The sequence below is a fragment of the Nomascus leucogenys genome, chromosome 4, assembly GCF_006542625.1.
Source record: "Nomascus leucogenys isolate Asia chromosome 4, Asia_NLE_v1, whole genome shotgun sequence".
NCBI lineage: Eukaryota > Metazoa > Chordata > Mammalia > Primates > Hylobatidae > Nomascus > Nomascus leucogenys.
The window spans coordinates 148,423,358-148,442,170 of NC_044384.1; the positions used below are offsets into that span (position 1 = coordinate 148,423,358).

Below are 18,813 nucleotides of genomic sequence, written 5' to 3' on the forward strand. Positions count from 1 at the left end.
GGATTCAGACACGGAGTCTCCCCAAAGCAGCAAGTGGTGATGCAGCTAGGAACGGATAGGCCAAGCCCCCCCCAGCTCCCCGAGGGTGATGTCCCTTTCCAGTTGACGCAGAAAAGAGGCAACTCGTCCTACTGCATTTTAAAATAAAAATACTTTATTGATGAAGTCAGGCAGCAGCTAACAGTTTGAGAAGCTTGGGAAGAAATCACTTTCACATGGGGGATATATGCAACCTAGAAAATATTTGGCTAAGTCATAAAATTAACATTTTTAGTCATCTGTAAAGTGCTGAGACATTTATTTCTGGTGACTGCCTGTGTTAGGACTTTTTTCTTGTTATCCGTCCAGTAAGTGAAACATTGAAATACAGGTCGAGCAGGATGGAGCTCACTAAGTATGCACCTTGACATGATGCTGTGCACTCATTATGCACCTTCTCACGCGGGGTTGGCTCTGCAACTGCAGAATACAAACTGATGCGTTCTGCGGAGGAGGCGTCTGCACAACAGACAGGCTGGCCTGAGGTCACGCTTCTTGGCCTGGGTCCCGCTCAGTGACAGCAGCCAGCATGGCCTAGCACCAGGAGTCATTTGGAGCGTGTGTGCTAAAGCAGACACAGCATTCCAGGTCAACAGGGGCAAGAAGCCGCACGAAGGAACTAAGCAAGACTTCTCTGCCTATCTCCTCTAATACTAAAGCACACACGTTTCTCCTGTGGATAGTCACTCTATTTATACGAGAAGGGAGGAATAATTTGGCGTTGATGCTTGAGTCCAAATGTTGATAGGCGTTGAGCATTTTGGTTCAAAGCAAACATTATTTGTGAAATGCTACAGATAATATATTGACTGAAACGTTAACTGTTAATTTTTTTAATAGAAAAACGCAGTATAAAAATATTACTTTGTTAAAATATACAGTACACACATTATACCACTTTGGAAAACCCAGCTCACTTCTGAAAGCAAATCATGCTAACTGCACTGGTAGGTGTTACCTGGCTTTTAAAATCGTTAACAAATTTTTTTCTGAAATTCAAAAATATAGAATATAAATAAAAGTCGTGAATCTGAATCAGGTAAAATTATTTTAAGAATTGTTAATAAACGCCTGCACTACTGAATACATATATTTTCTCATAAATTCTTAGTATGAAAATTCTCTAATATGATACAATACGTCTGACGCTGATAAGTTTAACATTTAGTATTTATATATGGACTACAGCAGTCAAAAAGAATGTGGTATTTTCCCAGAACTGCACTCAATTACTCGAAAATTGCATCAGTCTTCTGCCTTCGTGAGAAGTGCTTGTAATTACTTCTGCTGTACGGAAGAGAACGAAGGAATTGGCAGGGACGCCACCATCACGCTATTGCACGTTTCTCCCCCAGATACTGTTTTTAATTTATTCCCAACCAGTGTAGACACAGCTTAATCACTCAGGCTGTAGGATTAGCTGAGAAGTCACCCTTGATTGCAGATTCTGACAGCAGGAGGCGGCCGTCCTGCTTATATATTCAGCAGAGGGATCTGCCAGACCATGATGGACGGCGCCAGCTCTTCCTGGTGGGGCTGCCGGGCCTTCCTGTGCACCCGGCGGTGGCCCTGCCCTCCACAGACCACCAGCGCCGAGCTGGCCTTGGCTTTCTTGGCCCGGCGTGCTTTGCTTCTCAGCGAGACAGGATCCTTCAGGAGGTCATAGATAGTGCCGTCCTCTGATCTGGGCTCTAGAGAGCTGGAGCCGTGAGACAAGCTCAGGGACCCTGACGAGGAGGACACGTCGCTTTTCTGAGTCATCGATCCCAGCGAATCTCCTAACCAGATGGCTGCGTCAGGGTCGCCCTGGCTCAGGGATGAACCGGCTCCTTCATTCGGAAGTGCATCCTTCTGATCTTCGTCCTGGGGCTCGGGGCCGGGAGCCAGGCTGTCCCTGGATTTGTCCTTGTCTTTCTCGTGCAGAGCTGTGGCCAGGATGATGAATTTGACAGGACCATTGTGTGCATGGTAGGAGACCATGCCTCTTCCTGAAAAGGGAAACAGTTCAACAGCTGTCTTTTAAAATAGGCAAAATTTGAGAGAAGGAAGCAAAAAGTGAATGGCTTCACCCCCACGCATTCCTCCCTGCCCAAATAACGAAGCCTGTAAGTAACTTGCATACTTGAATAATAGGCTACGACGAAAATATCTGGATTATATTCTTCTCGGTTTTTAGTTAATGTGAAGAAGGCTTTAAAAATGATTTTCTAAAACAGAAAGTTGTGTTTTCCTCAGCAGTATTTCAATTCTAATACTCATATTGTACTTTTCAAAGTAATAAAATAGTCATTTTTCCATTCTGCATAAAATACCTTCTAACTTACCCTATAGAAATATCTTGAATTTTCCTAAGTCTTGATTAGAAATCTTAACGCCTGAAATGTGTTGGTTTGGGAATGAAATGACTAAACTACCGGCTGCCTGCCAGTTTTCATTACAAAAATGTTCTGGGGTTCAGAACAATTTAACTCTATAGTTTGATTAAAATTAGGACTTTCAGTTTTCAGATGATGTGATTCACATTTTAAAGTCATCATTGTATCAGAAACACCTGCAGGTCTTCTTAATGCCACACAGAGCCCCACAACCCCCACACTGATTCTGTAAGCATCTTGTGGGCCTGGTGTGTCTTCTGGATGCTTCGTGGGTGACATGACATACGGACAGGGGCACGTGTCCTTTCCTCAAGTGCTTTCAGATGAAACAGGCCCCAGCCCTCACCATCATCCTACTCTGGCCAAGGCAGATGACATCATTGAATCTTCCACCATGGTGAGAGTCCATTTCCCAAAGAGGAGAGTGGCAAAGTGAAGTCTGCAGGGAGCAGGAGCTGGGGGGACTGTGCAGGGACAGGGCTGCTCATCACCTGGCGAAGCAGACACCTGTGTTCCCTGCACACCAGCGACGCTGCCCCTGGGCATGCCCTCAGAAGGAGCTTCTGCCCATGTCAGCAAAGCCAGCCACACAAATATTCAGAGGCTTGATGTGTAATGCAAATGGGTAGCACCTAGCTACCCATCCAGAGAAACATAGTGAATGCACCTCCTTTCAGGAAGCAGCTAGCTACCCATCCAGAGAAACACAGTGAGTGCACCTCCTTTCAGGGAGCACCCAGCTACCCATCCAGAGAAACACAGTGAGTGCACCTCCTTTCAGGAAGCACCTAGCTACCCATCCAGAGAAACACAGTAAGTGCACCTCCTTTCAGGAAGAACCTAGCTACCCATCCAGAGAAACAGTGAGAGTGCACCTCCTTTCAGGGAGCACCTAGCTATCCATTCAGAGAAACACAGTGAGTGCACCTCCTTTCAGGAAGCACCTGGCTATCCATCCAGAGAAACAGTGAGAGTGCACCTCCTTTCAGGATGCACCTGGCTATCCATGCAGAGAAACACAGTGAGTGCGCCTCCTTTCAGGAAGCACCCAGCTACCCAACCGGAGAAACAATGAGAGTGCACCTCCTTTCAGGAAGCACCTAGCTACCCATCCAGAGAAACAGGGAGAGTGCATCTCCTTTCAGGATGCACCTGGCTATCCATCCAGAGAAACACAGTGAGTGCACCTCCTTTCAGGGAGCACCTAGCTACCCATCCAGAGAAACAGTGAGAGTGCACCTACTTTCAGGATGCACCTGGCTATCCATCCAGAGGAACAGTGAGAGTGCACCTCCTTTCAGAGGCAGCCTGCAGGCAGGGAGAGGAAAGCACTGTAGCTGCGGCACCAGCAGGGACCGACCCCAGCAACGCCGAGAGAAAAAGCAACAGAGGCTGCGTGCACCATGGGACAGCTACAGAAAATGCAAAAACAGGAAAGGTGAAAAGAACCCTTTAAGATACAAACTGGTACAACTACAGACGAGGACTAAAGGAATAACTGACGTAAAACTCAGCATCATCGTTCTCTAGGGTGTGAGCGGAGAGGTCTGAGGCTGAGAAGGGGTGGCTGAGGCTCAGTGTGTGAGTCACGGCCCCTTCTGAGCTGGGCACAGGCATGTGGCCTCTTCTCATTACCATTTAAACTGTGAAACTGTGTGTTATGCACAATTCTATGTATTTACAGGCTGAGTGTCCCTTATCTGAAATTCTTGGGACCACAAGTGTTTTGGATTTCTTTTTTTTTTTTTTAATGTTGGAATATTTGCATTGCGCTTGCTGGTTGAGCAACCCAAATCTGAAATCCAAAATCTGAATTCCTCCAATGAGCACTGCCTTTCAGCATCACGTCGACACAGAATTTGGAGCATCTGAGGCCAAGGCAGGTGCATCACTTGAGATCAGGAGTTCGAGACCAGACTGGCCAACACGATGAAACCCCATCCCTACTAAAAATACAAAAATGAGCCAGGCATGGTGGCTGGTGCCTGTAATCCCAGCTACTAGGGAGGCTGAGGCACGAGAATAGCTTGAACCCGGCAGGCAGAGGGTGCAGTGAGCCGAGATTGTGCCACTGGACTCCATCCCAGGTGACAGAGTGAGACTCTGTCTTGAAAAGAAAAAAAATTTTTTTTGGAGCATTTTGCATTTTCTTGTTGGATTTGGGGTCCTCAACATGTATAATCCCATAGATCATAATAAAAACATAAATGAGAAAATGAATTGCGAAACTAGAGTTCCTTAATCCTCATGGGTGGACCTGCCAAAATCTGAGTGCGTGGAAGCCACCGTCAGGTCGGCCAAGAGGACATCACAGAAATGGAGGCCGTAGGAACAGTTCTGCTCTACGAGCTTCCTGCAAAGCATTTTCTCTGTTAGTATTTCCCCGTGGCTGACATCATAACCCACATAGAATCTAAGGCCGTGGTTTACTGAACTTACAGGACGAGGAGTTTTCCGCATCACTGCAGGCTCTGCACACACCACTTCTGCTGGCTGCATTCTACCCACTACAGGCAATCGCACCATTTTATTAAATGGCCCAATCCCTCATTACGAACTGCGGGTCACCTCCTGTTTTGTGCTGTTAAAAATTAAATGCTGTGGCAAATGTCTTTTTGCATCATACTTTGTTCCTGGATTAGGCTGTTTCCTGGGCCAATTTCCTGAATTGGGAATCCTGATTCCAGACACACAAGCATATTTTAAGGCCTCCAATCCCTAATGGGACCGTGCTTTCCAGAAGGCCCATGTGCTCCAGCCTGAGCTCCTACTGACATTGCAACAGCACAACGGAGCCTTTTCGGATCCCCAGCTTCCTTCTTCACAATATAAAACACAGAAAGGAACGACAGAGATCCCGGCTTCCTTCTTCACAACATAAAACACAGAAAGGAACGACGGAGAACCCGGCTTCCTTCTTCACAATATAAAACACAGAAAGGAATGATGGAAGCTAATTCTGGCAGTAAACAGAATATGAAAACATAAGATTCTCCTTGGACTACCAAGGTAATAAACAGAAAAAGTATAAATTGATAATTCCAATTAAACAGTCTATTAAGTCATTATAATACACTGAAAAAGCACAGATATGAATTGTTTAAACAATCCTAGGATGTTAAATCATACTACACACTGCTATGCTCTACGAGTCTGCAAGACAGGATGCAGCCACTCAGACTGCAGGTGCCACTCACCGGTCACTTTGGGAATCCCTTGCAGACGTGGGACCGGCAGGGCCACGAGGACTCCCAGGCTGGTGCCGACCATCAGCAATCCGTGGCAGACGAGCAGGCTCGTCACTGACAGCCGCTGGTGCCCTGGGCGGAAAGACACATGAGTGGCTTCGGGTCTGGTTTGTGTAGCAGAGTTGGTGGGGCGGTGAGGGGGTGCTGGAAACCCCACAGGTCTGTCGTGCCACCACCAAATCCGCCAGGGGAAGGACGTGGCACAGGAGTTCCCAAACCCGAGCACCAGGCTCCCTCAACAACATGAGCAAGACAAGGGTCTTGGGGGCATGCCCTGCACCTGCACCTGAACAGAACAGGCCAGATGTCTGGCTGGCTCTCCTGGGCTATCGTTTGCATGGCTCTGCTCAGCCCCTTCAGCCGTAAATCAAGCCCCTGGATGAATCTATCTAAACCTCTTCCTTCTGGGCCGTGTAGCACGTGAGCTCATGAGCCCCCGACATACACGGCAGCCTGTGGTTCTTTGGGAGCACAGAGGCCCCTTTGTCAGTGAGGCGAGGTCTCTTAACGGGCGTGGCTGGACTGGAGTAACGGGCTCTCAGCCGCAGTTGGACCCTAGAGGGGAACAGAAAGGCCTCTCCAGGGCTCTGCGTGAAGAACAACATCGTCACACGGCCTCAGCGCTGGACACAGCAGGGAAACACCACGGTGGATGGTGGGGTCAGAAAGGCCTTTGAGGCTCTTCGTTTGGTTTTGATTTGCTTTACAGCCAAGGATCTGAAGCCCAGAGAAACTAAACAATTTGCTCCGGCAGTGACAAGGCTAGAAACTGGCTGCAAAACAATCTGGGAGACGCATGGCCTATTCCAAGACCCTGCCTCACTGCAGTTACAGGAAGACCCCGCCTCACACCGGTAAAAGGGAAGACCCCGCCTCACTGCAGTTAAAGAGAAGACCCCGCCTCACTGCAGTTAAAGAGAAGGCCCCGCCTCATGGCAGTTACAGGGTGGGAGACACATCACCTGCTCCAAAGACCCCACCTCACGGCGGTTAAAGGGAAGACCCCGCCTCACGGCGGTTACAGGGAAGACCCCGCCTCACTGTGGTTACAGGGAAGACCCCGCCTCACGGTGGCTACAGGGAAGACCCCGCCTCACGGCGGTTACAGGAAGACCCCGCCTCACCGTGGTTACAGGGAAGACCCCGCCTCACCGTGGTTACAGGGTGGGTCTGGACTTTCACATCATTCCAGCACACCTCTGACACAATCGTCAGCACTGCAGCCTTCAAACACAGAAAAGACAATCCCCCGTGTTTCTGTTTAGCCCCAAAGCTGAGGAGCACAGGCCAATTTAGATTGCTCCTGAGAAGCGATGGTGAACACTTAAAAACAGTTTGATTCTTGTTTTCTGTAGACACAAAAGCTATTTTAAATATCCCTGCATTTGACCCAAAGTTCATCTCAGATAAAGAGCATGAAAAACGATTTGACACCAGGGCCAAAGACTCCATATCCACAGAGGTCAAACAGCCTCCCCCAAAACAAAAAACCCTCACTACAGAAAAAGAAAGACATTTGGTTCTATTTCTAAACACCGATTCATATTATTTTTGAAAGCTCAATAATATGCACGTCCCAGGAATTCTAAATGTTTGCCTGGTCGACGTGACTTGATCAGGGCGATAGTGAACCCACAGCACTGTCCTGTATGTAAGCCGGTGCTGTTATTTTCTAAAGCTAATGAAAAACACGGCAGTGGCTTCAAAGCTGATGTGCAGCGCACGCGATTCCCAGCTGCTCTGAAGTGCTGACCGCTCTACAAAATGGGGAGCAGCCCGGGGCGTGGCCGCAAAGGGAGTGCGGATGATCTTTCCAGAGCAGCAGTTGGACTCAACAGTAAGTATTTTAACTGTGAAACATGATTGTCTTATGACAGAGAAAACCAGTGTGCATATGAGTTCAGCATCAAACCTGAACCCGGCCTCCCCGGCCCTCTGTGTGGCACTAGGATGGGAAGCAGCCGTGCTGTGGGAGCACAGATGTGAGATACTGGGAAGGGGAGAAGCCCCACTTGCATGCCAGGCAAGGCTGCGGCTGCGTGACTGAAACGATGGCCCGGCTTCTGGAAGGGCTCCTGTAATGCTGGCCAAAGCTTGCATTTAATAAAAAGGTAGGCCAGGCGCAGTGGCTCATGCCTGTAATCCCAGCACTTTGGGAGGCCGAGGTGGGTGGATCCCCTGAGGCCAGGAGTTCGAGACCAGCCTGGCCAACATAGTGAAACCCCATCCCTACTAAAAATACAAAAAAAAAAAAAAACCTAAAAAACAAAACAAAAAATACCAAAAAACTAGCTGAGCGTGGTGGTAGGTACCTGTAATCCCAACTACTCAGGAGGCTGAGGCAGGAGAATCGCTCGAACCCAGGAGGCAGAGGTTGCAGTGAGCCAAGATTGCACCATTGCACTCCAGCCTGGGCATAAAGAGTGAAACTCCGTTTCAAATAAGTAAATAAATAAAAAGAGTAAAAGCAGGTAAAAACCCGATATGAATGTTTTTAACTGGTTTCAAAGTACCCAGGAACTACGTAAAAGAGTTAAGTTCCAGAGTGGTTTTCCATTGCATTTTCCAAGCAGTCTGCCAATCAACATCTTTAACTTTACATGTGAAAGTTGACCGCTACAGTCACGAGGTCATGCGGTCATTTTCCGATTCCAGAGGCTGCTGTGAGTGCCGCTGTCCAGGCGTCCCGTGCCCGTCCAGAAGCACCAACAGTGACCTAGAACAGGACAGCAGGGTGTGTCCCAGACGGGGCTGGGTCCTGGGAGCTGGAGCCCACATGAGGTCCGCTGGTGAGGTGGGAGGCGGGGGCAGCTGAGGTGGTGAACGGTGATGCAGCTGCACAGTGAGGTTGGTAAATGAGGTTACACGTGTGAAGTGGGATTGACTGCACTTGAGCCGCTGCTGGACGGCGACTCCATGGGGAGCCACCAGGGTCTTCCGCAGGCAGCCACAGAGGCAGATGCATCTCCTGCCCTGGAGGCTGGGAGGGGCTGGGGGGTGTAAATGACACCATCCAGGTTCATTCAAATAACCTCAGAGACAAAACAGTGAGTAGAAGAAGCGATACGTTCCCCAAGTGTGGGAGGGAATGCTACCAGGGGGATTCACCCTCTGCTCTTCCTAGCCTGGAACATAAACTGAAGGACAGGCCAGGGCCACCCCGGCCACCAAGAAAGGCTGTGGCTCCCAAGTCCTCAGTCTTGTTCATTAACTCACCATCTTGAGTCCGGTTTCATTTATTGAATTCCCTTACTGTGTAGTCCATGGTCTTCAGAAAAGTTACTGTTTTTTTGTTTTTTTTTTTTAATGGAAATTTTGGCCATTTTATTTGGTCACATAGTTCCTGGAGGCTCTGTATTCATTCGGTGGAGACTCAGAAAGGCGCAATTTACCATGTGTCTCAGCACTTTTCCATCAAAAATATCCTCCTTTGAACATGCAGGACAGAGCAGGAAACATCTGCCTGGTGACGTAACCTACGGCAACTACTCACAACCTAAAAGCTGAGGCGCCGTGAACTCACTCGCTGTAAACTCTACTCTTTTATAACTTAGAAAGGTAACGACAGCTCTAACGAATGTGTATGTTAATCACAGACCTTCATCAACTGTTAGTCTGCGTTGAATCTGATGTAGCTTATGTGAAAGAACGTGAGCTAAATGGTTTTCAGAACTGAATTCCAAATAGAAGGAGAAAAGCCAGGTCCTTAGCTACAGATTCACGGATTCCCCAGGGGCCAGCACGCTGTGACCCTGGGGAAGGAAGGACGTTTCATCACGTCGTGTGAACTTTTACAAAATGTATGAGTTATAATACAGTTTGTTTTTTTCAAATTTTGTGGTTTTGGCTTGGCAAGTCTTCATTTGCAGAAGCTACCCGACTTTTATTTTCCAGCAATAGCACAAAAAGATAATTTTATGTCTTGTTGCCACACACACACACACACACACACACGAAAACCCATTTGAGCATCGTCATGAATACAACTCTAGAATGAAGGTTTTGTGTCTGTGAGAACAGAGCACAGAGGACATGTGTGGGCCTCCAGGAACCGTCTTGGACGATGAGGAGGAGAAGAACCCAGAAGTGGTGATGGCCCGGCGACCTGAGCATCCGCGCACTTCAGCATGGTAAGAACATGCCCCCACCGGAATGTCTAAATACAGCATGAAATGCAATAATGCTTATTTCTATGAAGTATATGAAATATTGGCTGAAAGGCAAACATGACTGGACTGAGGAGACGAGAGGAAAGGACTCTCGGGAGGAAAGGACTCCCTGGCCTACTCATTGCCTCTGAGTCACAAAATGCAACGAAAATCAGAACCATTTCAGTCTATGCCGCACTGAGGATCTTATAGAGAATCACTGTCAGAAGCAACACAAACAAAACTGAACTTCTGGTGTCACTGAGGTTGGCTCTAACCCGTGTACCTTTCTCCTAATGACAAGGCCACGGTGGCAGCACACCACAGCCTGGGAGCAGAGAACTGAATGTGGGTAAAGCAGTCAGTGTCTCCCAGAAATCAGTGAAGCTGGAGCTATTTCCAACTTAGTACTGACATGCTGGAGAAATCTGCCAACTAGAGGCACGGTGCTCCATCTGGACAGACACATATGTTTGCTTTCATGCGGGTCTAAAATGCAGACCTGACTATGTCGTGCAGGAATAAGTAAAGACCCACGATTCGGGGGCCCCTGGAGCAGGGGGCTGAGAGCATGCACTGTGGCCATGCAGAGCCAGCCCAGGATGTTGGAGGGGCCCAGGAGGGTGGGCGCCAGGGGACGGTGGCTCTGCAGAGCCCCATGTATCTGCTACCAAGTGAGAGGCTTGTGGTGGGCTTGGGATGGATCCATCATCAGCTGCCTGGAAACTGAGCAGAAGGGTGAAAAGTCCCAAGGAAGGCTCAGCGCCCAGCCACAGACAACTTCATCCTCCAAAACATGCAACACAGGCAGCTGCGATTTAGCCAGAATCTGCAACCTGAGCAGCCAGCAAGGGCTCTGCATTCTGTTTCTGTGTGGGTGCAGTACTGTGTTGGGTGCTCTGTGCTTGGAGGGAAGCAGGATAATTCCATCTTTCTCTTCTACAGGAGAGGTCAAAGACAGTATCTAAAACAAAACATCAAGAACCTGCCATACAGGAGTGGCTTTCGAACAGCAGCAATAGGGAGGCGGACGGGAGACGCAGCTGACAGCGGGGTGGGTTATGGGGATGGTGGGCGGGGGGGCAGGTGCGGGTGCTGAGAGTTGGTGGGGGTGCTGGGATGAGGGGGTGGGCGCTGACTGCGGGGTGGGGTGCTGACAATGGGTGGGGTGCTGGGATAGGGGCGAGGCTGTGGGTCACCAGAGCGCAGGCTTTCCTATCCTGCTTTGCTTTTCATAGCCTGGGCATGAGTGCTGTTGGGTTTTATTAAATCGTGTGCAAGCGTTATTTTATTAAGAAATCAAATTCAAAATACAAACTCCACTCACACGTGCCAGAGCCTTCCCTTCGTTAGGAGTTTCTTTCTGATCCTAACCAGAGAGGGATAAACACCAAGGATCCTGCGGGGCCGCTGCATTTCTGTAGCTGCTCTCGGAACTCTGGAACCAGGGTAACCGTGGGGTGCTTCTCCCCTGAGGGAGGTCTGCGCTGCAGGGCAGCTGGGGCAGGATTTGGAGGCTCAGGTGCTGCAGCCCACAGGACATCAAGTGGAGAGGTTTTTCTCACAACACCCTCCTCACCTCCCCTTGTGTACAGAACTTTGAACACATGGACACTCACTGCCGCGTGAGAGCGTGCTTTGGCAATTACGGATGTGACTTGGTTTTGTCCCAACAACGACAGCCTATTCCTGCAGCAAACATTTGCTCCAGCAGTGAGTGCTCCAAACAAAACACAGGGTCCACAGCAGAGCGTCTGCTTTCTGAGCCACAGGGACTTAACCATTTTGGTTCTCTAAATATAAACTTGCATGTTACATAAACCTCCTTTTCCTCACTAAGAGAAATCTCCTGTAGTATTTTAACAATGACTTGTACAGTTAGCCCCTGAGAAAAGAACGGCTATCACGGACCCACCGTGCACTGAATATATTCACCCTCCCACCTCCAGTGGGACCGCAGAGGGGGTGCAGAGGGGACGCAGAGGCTGCGAGGAACATCCTCAATGCCTCCTTGTCCTCCTCATCCTCCCCTTGTCAAAGGACGGCCTCACACCCATTCTAGAACCAGACCCCTAATCATTGTGGTTTTTTCAACGTATCATAAATGGCCCGTCATGGACTGAAAGTTTGTGTCTCCCCACATTTCGATGTTGAAGCCCTGCCCGCAGTGGGATGGTGCGAGGAGGCGGGGCTTTGGGGAGGTGATTAGGGTTAGATGAGGTCATGAGGATAGGGTCCCCATGATGGGATTAGCACCCTTAAAAGAAGCGGACGAGACCCCAGGGCTCTTTCTCCACCACGTAAGGCCCCAGCCAGAAGGCACCAACTGCAAAGCAGGAAGCGGATCCTCCCAGAAACCGGCCCTGCAAGGACTGTGCTCCCGGGCATGCAGCCTCCAGAACGCGGAGGGGCAGCCTCTCTGGCCTGTAAGCCTGCCCGTCTGTGGCGTGTGTCACAGCAGCTGAGGGGCTCGGAGGCAGATCCCTTACTTCATGCCTTCCCCTTAAAACTGCAAACATCTTCTAATACCCACCAGCAGGCAAAGAACCAAAACAGCCCTTCCACGGACCCCACCGCAGTCTCCAGCTACCCGTGAAAGAAGCCGGTTGGGCCCCCTTCTCATTTCTTTCCTCTGTCCTGTTGTAGGACGATCCTCCCAAAACTCAATGTGTAACGGTCTTCTCCCCTGCCCATAAACTTCAGTGACACCCACCAGCAACAGGGCATTCACAAACATACGCCTGTGCAGGAGAATGGCGTGAACCCGGGAGGCGGAGCTTGCAGTGAGCCGAGATTGCGCCACTGCACTCCAGCCTGGGTGACAGAGCGAGACTCCGTCTCAAAAAAAAAAAAAAAAAAAAAAAAAAAAAAAAAAAAACATACGCCTCTGTTGGCCTCCCCCCAACAGCCCTCCCAGCCGAAGGGAGGCCTCCTGTTCTGTGTTCTTCAGCCTCAGGTCCTGGCTTCCCCAGGGCCTTGTTGCACCGACGATGAGAAATTGTCTCCCACCCGCTTTGACCTACAGAGATGGCATTGCCACACGGCTCCTCCCAGCACGCGGCTCCTTCAGGGCCTCTGTATCCTGCACCAGGAAGCACTAAGGTGGGCTGACCGTGCTCCACACCCCCACGTCCATCCCTGGCCCTGTCCCGCCCCCTTACCTGGAGCATGTTGTGAACAGTGTCGTGCAGTGGGAAGCGCTAAGGTGGGCTGACCGCGCTCTGCACCCCCCACATCCGTCCCCGGGCGCCGTCCCGTCCCTGGGCCCCGTCCCCTCCCCTTACCTGGCAGCATGTTGTGAACAGGGGTGGCGATATTGATGTCCTGCAGGTGCTTGAGAGTTTCCGTGTGAAAAAGGCGGAGCGTGGACCCCGAGGTGAAGGCAATCCAGATCCCGACGCCGGCCACGGCCATGTGGGAGATCACCATGCCTTCCTCCTGGTGGGCCTCCAGCTGACCCTGTGAAATCGAGAGGTCAACTCTGCTGGCCCCGTGGAGTGAGTCTGAGGGGAGCCTGTTGGGTCCACGTGGCGTCTGGCTGCAGCGCCATTTGCTGGCTGCAACACAGTAGCAGGCTTTGCTCCAAATCACAGGCCTCTCCAGCGACCGAACACCAGCAACCCAACTGCCTGCCATTTTCCAATCATCCTGGCTCCTTCGTGAGCCCAGAAAATGGCCATTCCAAAGACACAGGCACGGTGCACCTGCCGAGGGGCCACTGAGCTTGTGTCCTAAAGGAGACATGGGCAGGCTGGTGAGGGGAGGCACAGGATCCATCCCCCTAGGCCCATCAGAACCTGCCTGGAGCCTTCCCCGAGGTCTCCAGGCTGTGGCATGGGGCCCCACCGCCTGCCTGCAGCCTGACCCTGGTTCTGAGTCTGTGCCTCCTCTTAGCTCTGCTGTCCTGGAAAGGCACCTTCAGCTTCTCCATGCAACCTGGTCCTTCTGGAGCTTCCAGGCTCAGCTGCAGCCCCACAGCTCCGAAAGTGCATCCCAGCAGCCTGCTCTGAGGGGTCCCACTGGTACCTGGGCCTGGGCCCTTGTCACCCCACAGCCAGCAGGGGCTGCTCACACAGCGACCCCCCCACATGGCCTCAGGGGCTGCCTGGTGTTCAGGCTGTCTGGGATCAGTCCCAGGAGGACTGCCCCCACCCTGCCCATCAGGGATTGGAGGTGGCGGCAGGGGGTGAGGGCTGGGATGAAAATTAGAGACACTGTGTGCCCCAGGAACCAGCAGCCTCACAGCTCTTGAAATTAAACTCACGATCCTGCACAATTATCTAAAGCAAAGTGATGAAACTCATAAAAACCCACAGGAAATAACCAGACTGACATCTCCGCCCTATGAGTTGCCCCACAATCTGAGAATAAGGGAAAAGATGACAGCCCCCATGGTGGAGACTGCTGACTCCACACACAAGCCCTGTGGCACCAAACCCCACACTGCAGCACCACGCTGCACCCAGAGCCCAGTGAGCCCAGCGGGCAGGAACTCAGGGATGTGACTTCAGTGGATGGGAGATCCCTTCTCCCGTGGTATCGCCTCTTATTTCAGTTGAGATTCCATCAGGAACGGGGGAGCAGAGGAGCACCCCAGCCTACACAGGGGCGCTGCAGGGCCTGAGAACGATGCCATCTGAGAAGGCGACTGTGTCCTCAGGCTGGGCACGCAGGGGCTGGGGTCCCGAGGGAGGCGACACGGTGCGGGAGGCTGGGGTCCTCAGGGAGGTGACAAGGTGCGGGAGGCTGGGGTCCTCAGGGAGGTGACACGGTGCGGGAGGCTGGGGTCCCGAGGGAGGTAGCATGGTGTGGGAAGCTTTGATCCCGAGGGATGCGACATGGTGTGAGAGGCTGGGCTCCCCAGGGAGGTGACACGGTGCGGGAGGCTGGGGTCCCCAGGGAGGTGACACAGTGCGGGAGGCTGGGGTCCCCAGGGAGGTGACACGGTGCGGGAGGCTGGGGTCCCCGGGGAGGTGACACTGTGAGGGAGGCTGGGGTCCCCGGGGAGGTGACACGGTGCGGGAGGCTGGGGTCCCCGGGGAGGTGACACTGTGAGGGAGGCTGGGGTCCCCGGGGAGGTGACACTGTGAGGGAGGCTGGGGTCCCCGGGGAGGTGACACTGTGAGGGAGGCTGGCCCACACGGCCCCAAGTCCCATCGCTGTGGGTCTTGAGCGGGCTCCACATCTGACTGTCCACCCGCCTGGAGCAAACTGGAACCCCCAGGTCCCCTGATGTGAAGTGAGAGCCCCGCCTCTAAAATGCCCATTCTAGAGTCAGCCATGTAAATGCCTCCCGCCTTATGCCCGTAGTTTCCTCATAAAATGCCCATTCTAGAGTCAGCCATTGAAATGCCTCTTGCCTTATGCCCGTAGTTTCCTCATAAAATGCCCATTCTAGAGTCAGCCGTGTAAATGCCTCCCGCCATATGCCCGTAGTTTCCTCATCCCATTCTAGAGTCAGCTGTGTAAATGCCCCCCCCCCTCCCCCCCCCCCCCCCCCCCCCCAGTCAGCTGGTAAATGCCTCCCGCCATATGCCGTAGTTTCCTCATCCCATTCTAGAGTCAGCTGTGTAAATGCCTCCCGCCATATGCCCATAGTTTCCTCATAGAAAATGTCTTCAATAATCACAAGTTGAATTTAAATATTTGTTAATGGGAAGGAACTGGTGCTCACAATTGCCAAGGAGTCTGCATCACTGACTTGTGACTTGGTTCCTATGCAGATAATCGAGCTCTTACTCCCCAGCGGAACACGAATCTCACACACAAAGATCCCAAGTGTTTTTATGAGCTGAAGCTTCACAGGATTTTCACACTCTAAACTATCTGGGTTGTGTGGCGTGGGAGACAGAGCATCTGCCTGGGAGTTGGGAAGTCTGGGTTCGGATTCCAGATGGTTCTAGCGCGGGTCTGTTTTTGATCCCTCTTCCCTCTGACTTGGCCTCCTGCATCACAGAAGAGAAGGTGTGCAGGCCCACACTTCCCCGACACTCCACCTCCAACCTGCAGAGCTCCCTGAATCCGGCCTCCTCCCGGCACTGGCTCCTGCCTGCCCTGCTCCTCGCCCTCTTCCTGGAATGGGGCCCTGTCTCTCCTGGCTTCTGTCATTGAGCCCCAAAGCATGCCCAAGTCTCACTCAAAAAGAAAAAGTGGGAAAAAGGAAAGGAAGAAGAGCCTGTGCCCCTTTCCGGCTGGGCTGTGGGGTTCCCCCTCCTCCTGCCTGTGTTAGGCAGGCTGCTCCCAGCAGCCATCTTTGGGGCCAGCTCCTCCACCTGCTTCAGGCTAACTTCTGCTAACTTCTCAGCTACTTCCAAAACTGCCACCTCCTTTTGAAAACATTGAGCTATAATTCACATATCATGAAGTTCACCCTTCTATACCGTGCAATTCTGTGCTTTTCAGTATATTCGGAAAGTTGCCAACCTTAACCACTCTTGAATTCCAGAACATTTTATCGCCCTTATGCCCCCTTCCCCATCCCCTGACAACCACTCATCCACGTTCTGTCTCTGGATTTGCCTGTTCTGACATTTCATATAAACAGAATCCTACAATGTTCGGCCTTTTGTGTCTGGCTTCTTTCACTGAATTTGGCGTTTTCCAGGTTCATCCACGTGGTGGCGTGAGTCGGGGCTTCACTCCTTTCTATGGCTGAAACCAATCCTCGTGTATGAAGGAACCACGTTCTGTTTGTCCATTCACCAGTTCCCGGGCGTCTGGGCTGCATCCGCCTTTTGACTACAAATAACACTGCTATGGTAATTCGTGTATGCATGAATATCAGGTTCTTCTGAATCTACACCTACGACTGGAAATGCTGGGTCACCTGGTCATGCCACGAGTTACTTTCTGAAGAAATCACAAACTGTCTTCTCGGAAATTGTGCCATTCTGCATTCCCACCAGCAAGAGTCTCCCAGCGTCCTCACGTGCTCTCCAGTGGGTGCTGCTCCACCAACAACATTATTCTTGCCATCCCAGTGTGTGACACAGTGTCTCATTGTGGTTTCCCTCCATGATTCCCTAACAAGCAACAATGCTGACCATCTTCTCGTGTGCCTATGGGTCGACTGTACATCATCTTTGGAGAAATATCCATTGAGTTCCCTTGCCTTTAATAGCGTTAGTTTTCTTTTTATTAAGATCTAAGAGTGTGTTAGATGCTCTGCATACTAGATCCTTCTCACATGAGCTGTACGTATTTTCTCCCACTCTGTGGGTTGTCTTTTCACCCCGTTGATAGTGTCCTTTGAAGCAAAAAGGTTTCAACTTTAATGAAGCCCAATGTATCTTATTTTTCCACATTGGTTGCTTGTGCTTGAGGTGTCAGATCTAAGAAACCACTGTCTAGTCCAAAATCACGAGGATTTAGCCCTATAGTTTCTTTTAAGGTGTTTATAGTTTTAGCTCTTACATTTATGTTTTAATTCATTTGAGATAATTTTGTATGTGGTGTGAGGCAGGTGTCCAACTTCATTCTTGTGCACATGGATACCCAGTTGTGCCAGCAGCACCTGTTGAGGAGGCCATTCAATATTCAAATGGAATAGTTTTGGCACCGTATTGAAAATTATGTGACCACAGACACATGTGGTCTCTGGTCTATGTCACTGATGTATGTGTCTGTCCTGTGCCAGCACCATGCTGTCTTGCTTACTGTGGCTGTGTGTTAAAATCTGAAATTAGGAAGTGTGGGACTCCAATTTTGTTCTTTTTCTAGATTATTTTGGCTATTCTGGATCCCCTGCATTTCCAGATGAATCTCAGGATGTGCTTGTCGAGTTTTGTTTTAAAAAAAAAAGCAGTGGAAATTTTGATAAGGATTGTGTTGAATCTGCAGATCCATTTGGGGACTGTTTTCTTCTTAACAATAGTCCATCTTCCAATCTATGAACATAGGATGTCTTCCCATTTATTTAGGTATTCTTTAATTTCTTTGAATGATGTCTTGTAGTTTTTAGTGTATAAATCTTGCACTTTTTGATTAAAAATTTCTCTAAGTATTTTTCTTTTTGACAGCATTACAAATGAAGTTGTTTGTCTCATTTTCAGGTTGTTTGCTGCTAGTGTATAGAAATTTAATTGATTTTGTATACCGATCTTGTGCCCCTGTTTATTAGTCTAGCAGTTTTGCTGCGGATTCCTCAGAATTTTCTACATACAAGAAGATATCATACGCAAATGCAACTTTACTTCTTCCTTTCATCTGAGTCCTCCACTCTTTTTCCCTTGTCAATTGCTCTGGCAGATCCTCCAGTAATACTGTGATTAAAAATGGTAGAAGTCATCTTTGTCTTATTCTTGATCTTCAGGGGAAAACTTTTCTTCTTTAACCATAAAGTGTGATGTTAGCTGTGAGTTTTTTATAGATGCCCTTTGGCAGGTTGAGGAAAGGCACCTTCTAGTCTTAGTTTGAGTGTTTTTATCATAAAAGGGTGATAAATTATGTCAAATGCTTTTTGTGCATCAACTGAGATGATCATGTGGTTTTTTTCCCCATTATTTTGTTAATGTGATGTATTCCACTGATTGATTTTCACGTCCTGAACCATCTTTGCATTTCAGGAATCCATCTTATTTTTCCAGGGTACACCATCCTTTCAGTACGCTGTTGATTTCACTTTGCAAGTCTTCCGTTGAGGATTTTTGCATCCATGCTCACAGTGGATACTGGTCTTAGGTTTTCTTGTCGTGTCTTTGGTATTGGGGTCACGCTGACTGCAGAATGAGTAGGAAGTGTTGTTCCCTCCTTGTCAATATTTTTGGAGAGTTTGGGAAAGAGTGCTGTTAATTCATTTTACAGATGTTTGGTTAGAATTCACCAATGAAGCCATCTGGTCCTGGGCTTTTTGTTGTTGTTGAGAAGTTTGTGATTACTGATTCAACTTCCTTACTAGTTTTAGGTCTATTCAAACGTTCTATTTCTATTTCTTCACGATTCAGTTTTGGTAGTTTGTGCCACTCTAGAGTCTGTCCATCTCATCTAGATTATCTAATTTGTTGG

General features: G+C 49.8%; 1 protein-coding gene across 2 annotated transcripts in view; it reads right to left on the minus strand.

Annotated features, from left to right (window-relative positions):
• Positions 1–132: 132 nt before the first annotated feature.
• The window catches only part of ARHGEF10 (Rho guanine nucleotide exchange factor 10), a 130,178-nt gene continuing 111,497 nt past the window's right edge, over positions 133–18,813 (minus strand). Inside the window, exons 26-28 of one of the 2 annotated variants that reach the window (XM_030812419.1) lie at positions 13,095–13,269; positions 5,612–5,734; positions 133–2,027 (exon numbers count right to left, since the gene is read on the minus strand). In XM_030812419.1, the coding sequence (XP_030668279.1) occupies positions 1,513–2,027; positions 5,612–5,734; positions 13,095–13,269 (813 nt within the window). In that variant the 3' untranslated portion in view covers positions 133–1,512. The remainder of the gene's footprint in view (positions 2,028–5,611; positions 5,735–13,094; positions 13,270–18,813) is intronic. The other variant, XM_030812418.1, reaches the window with a different exon arrangement.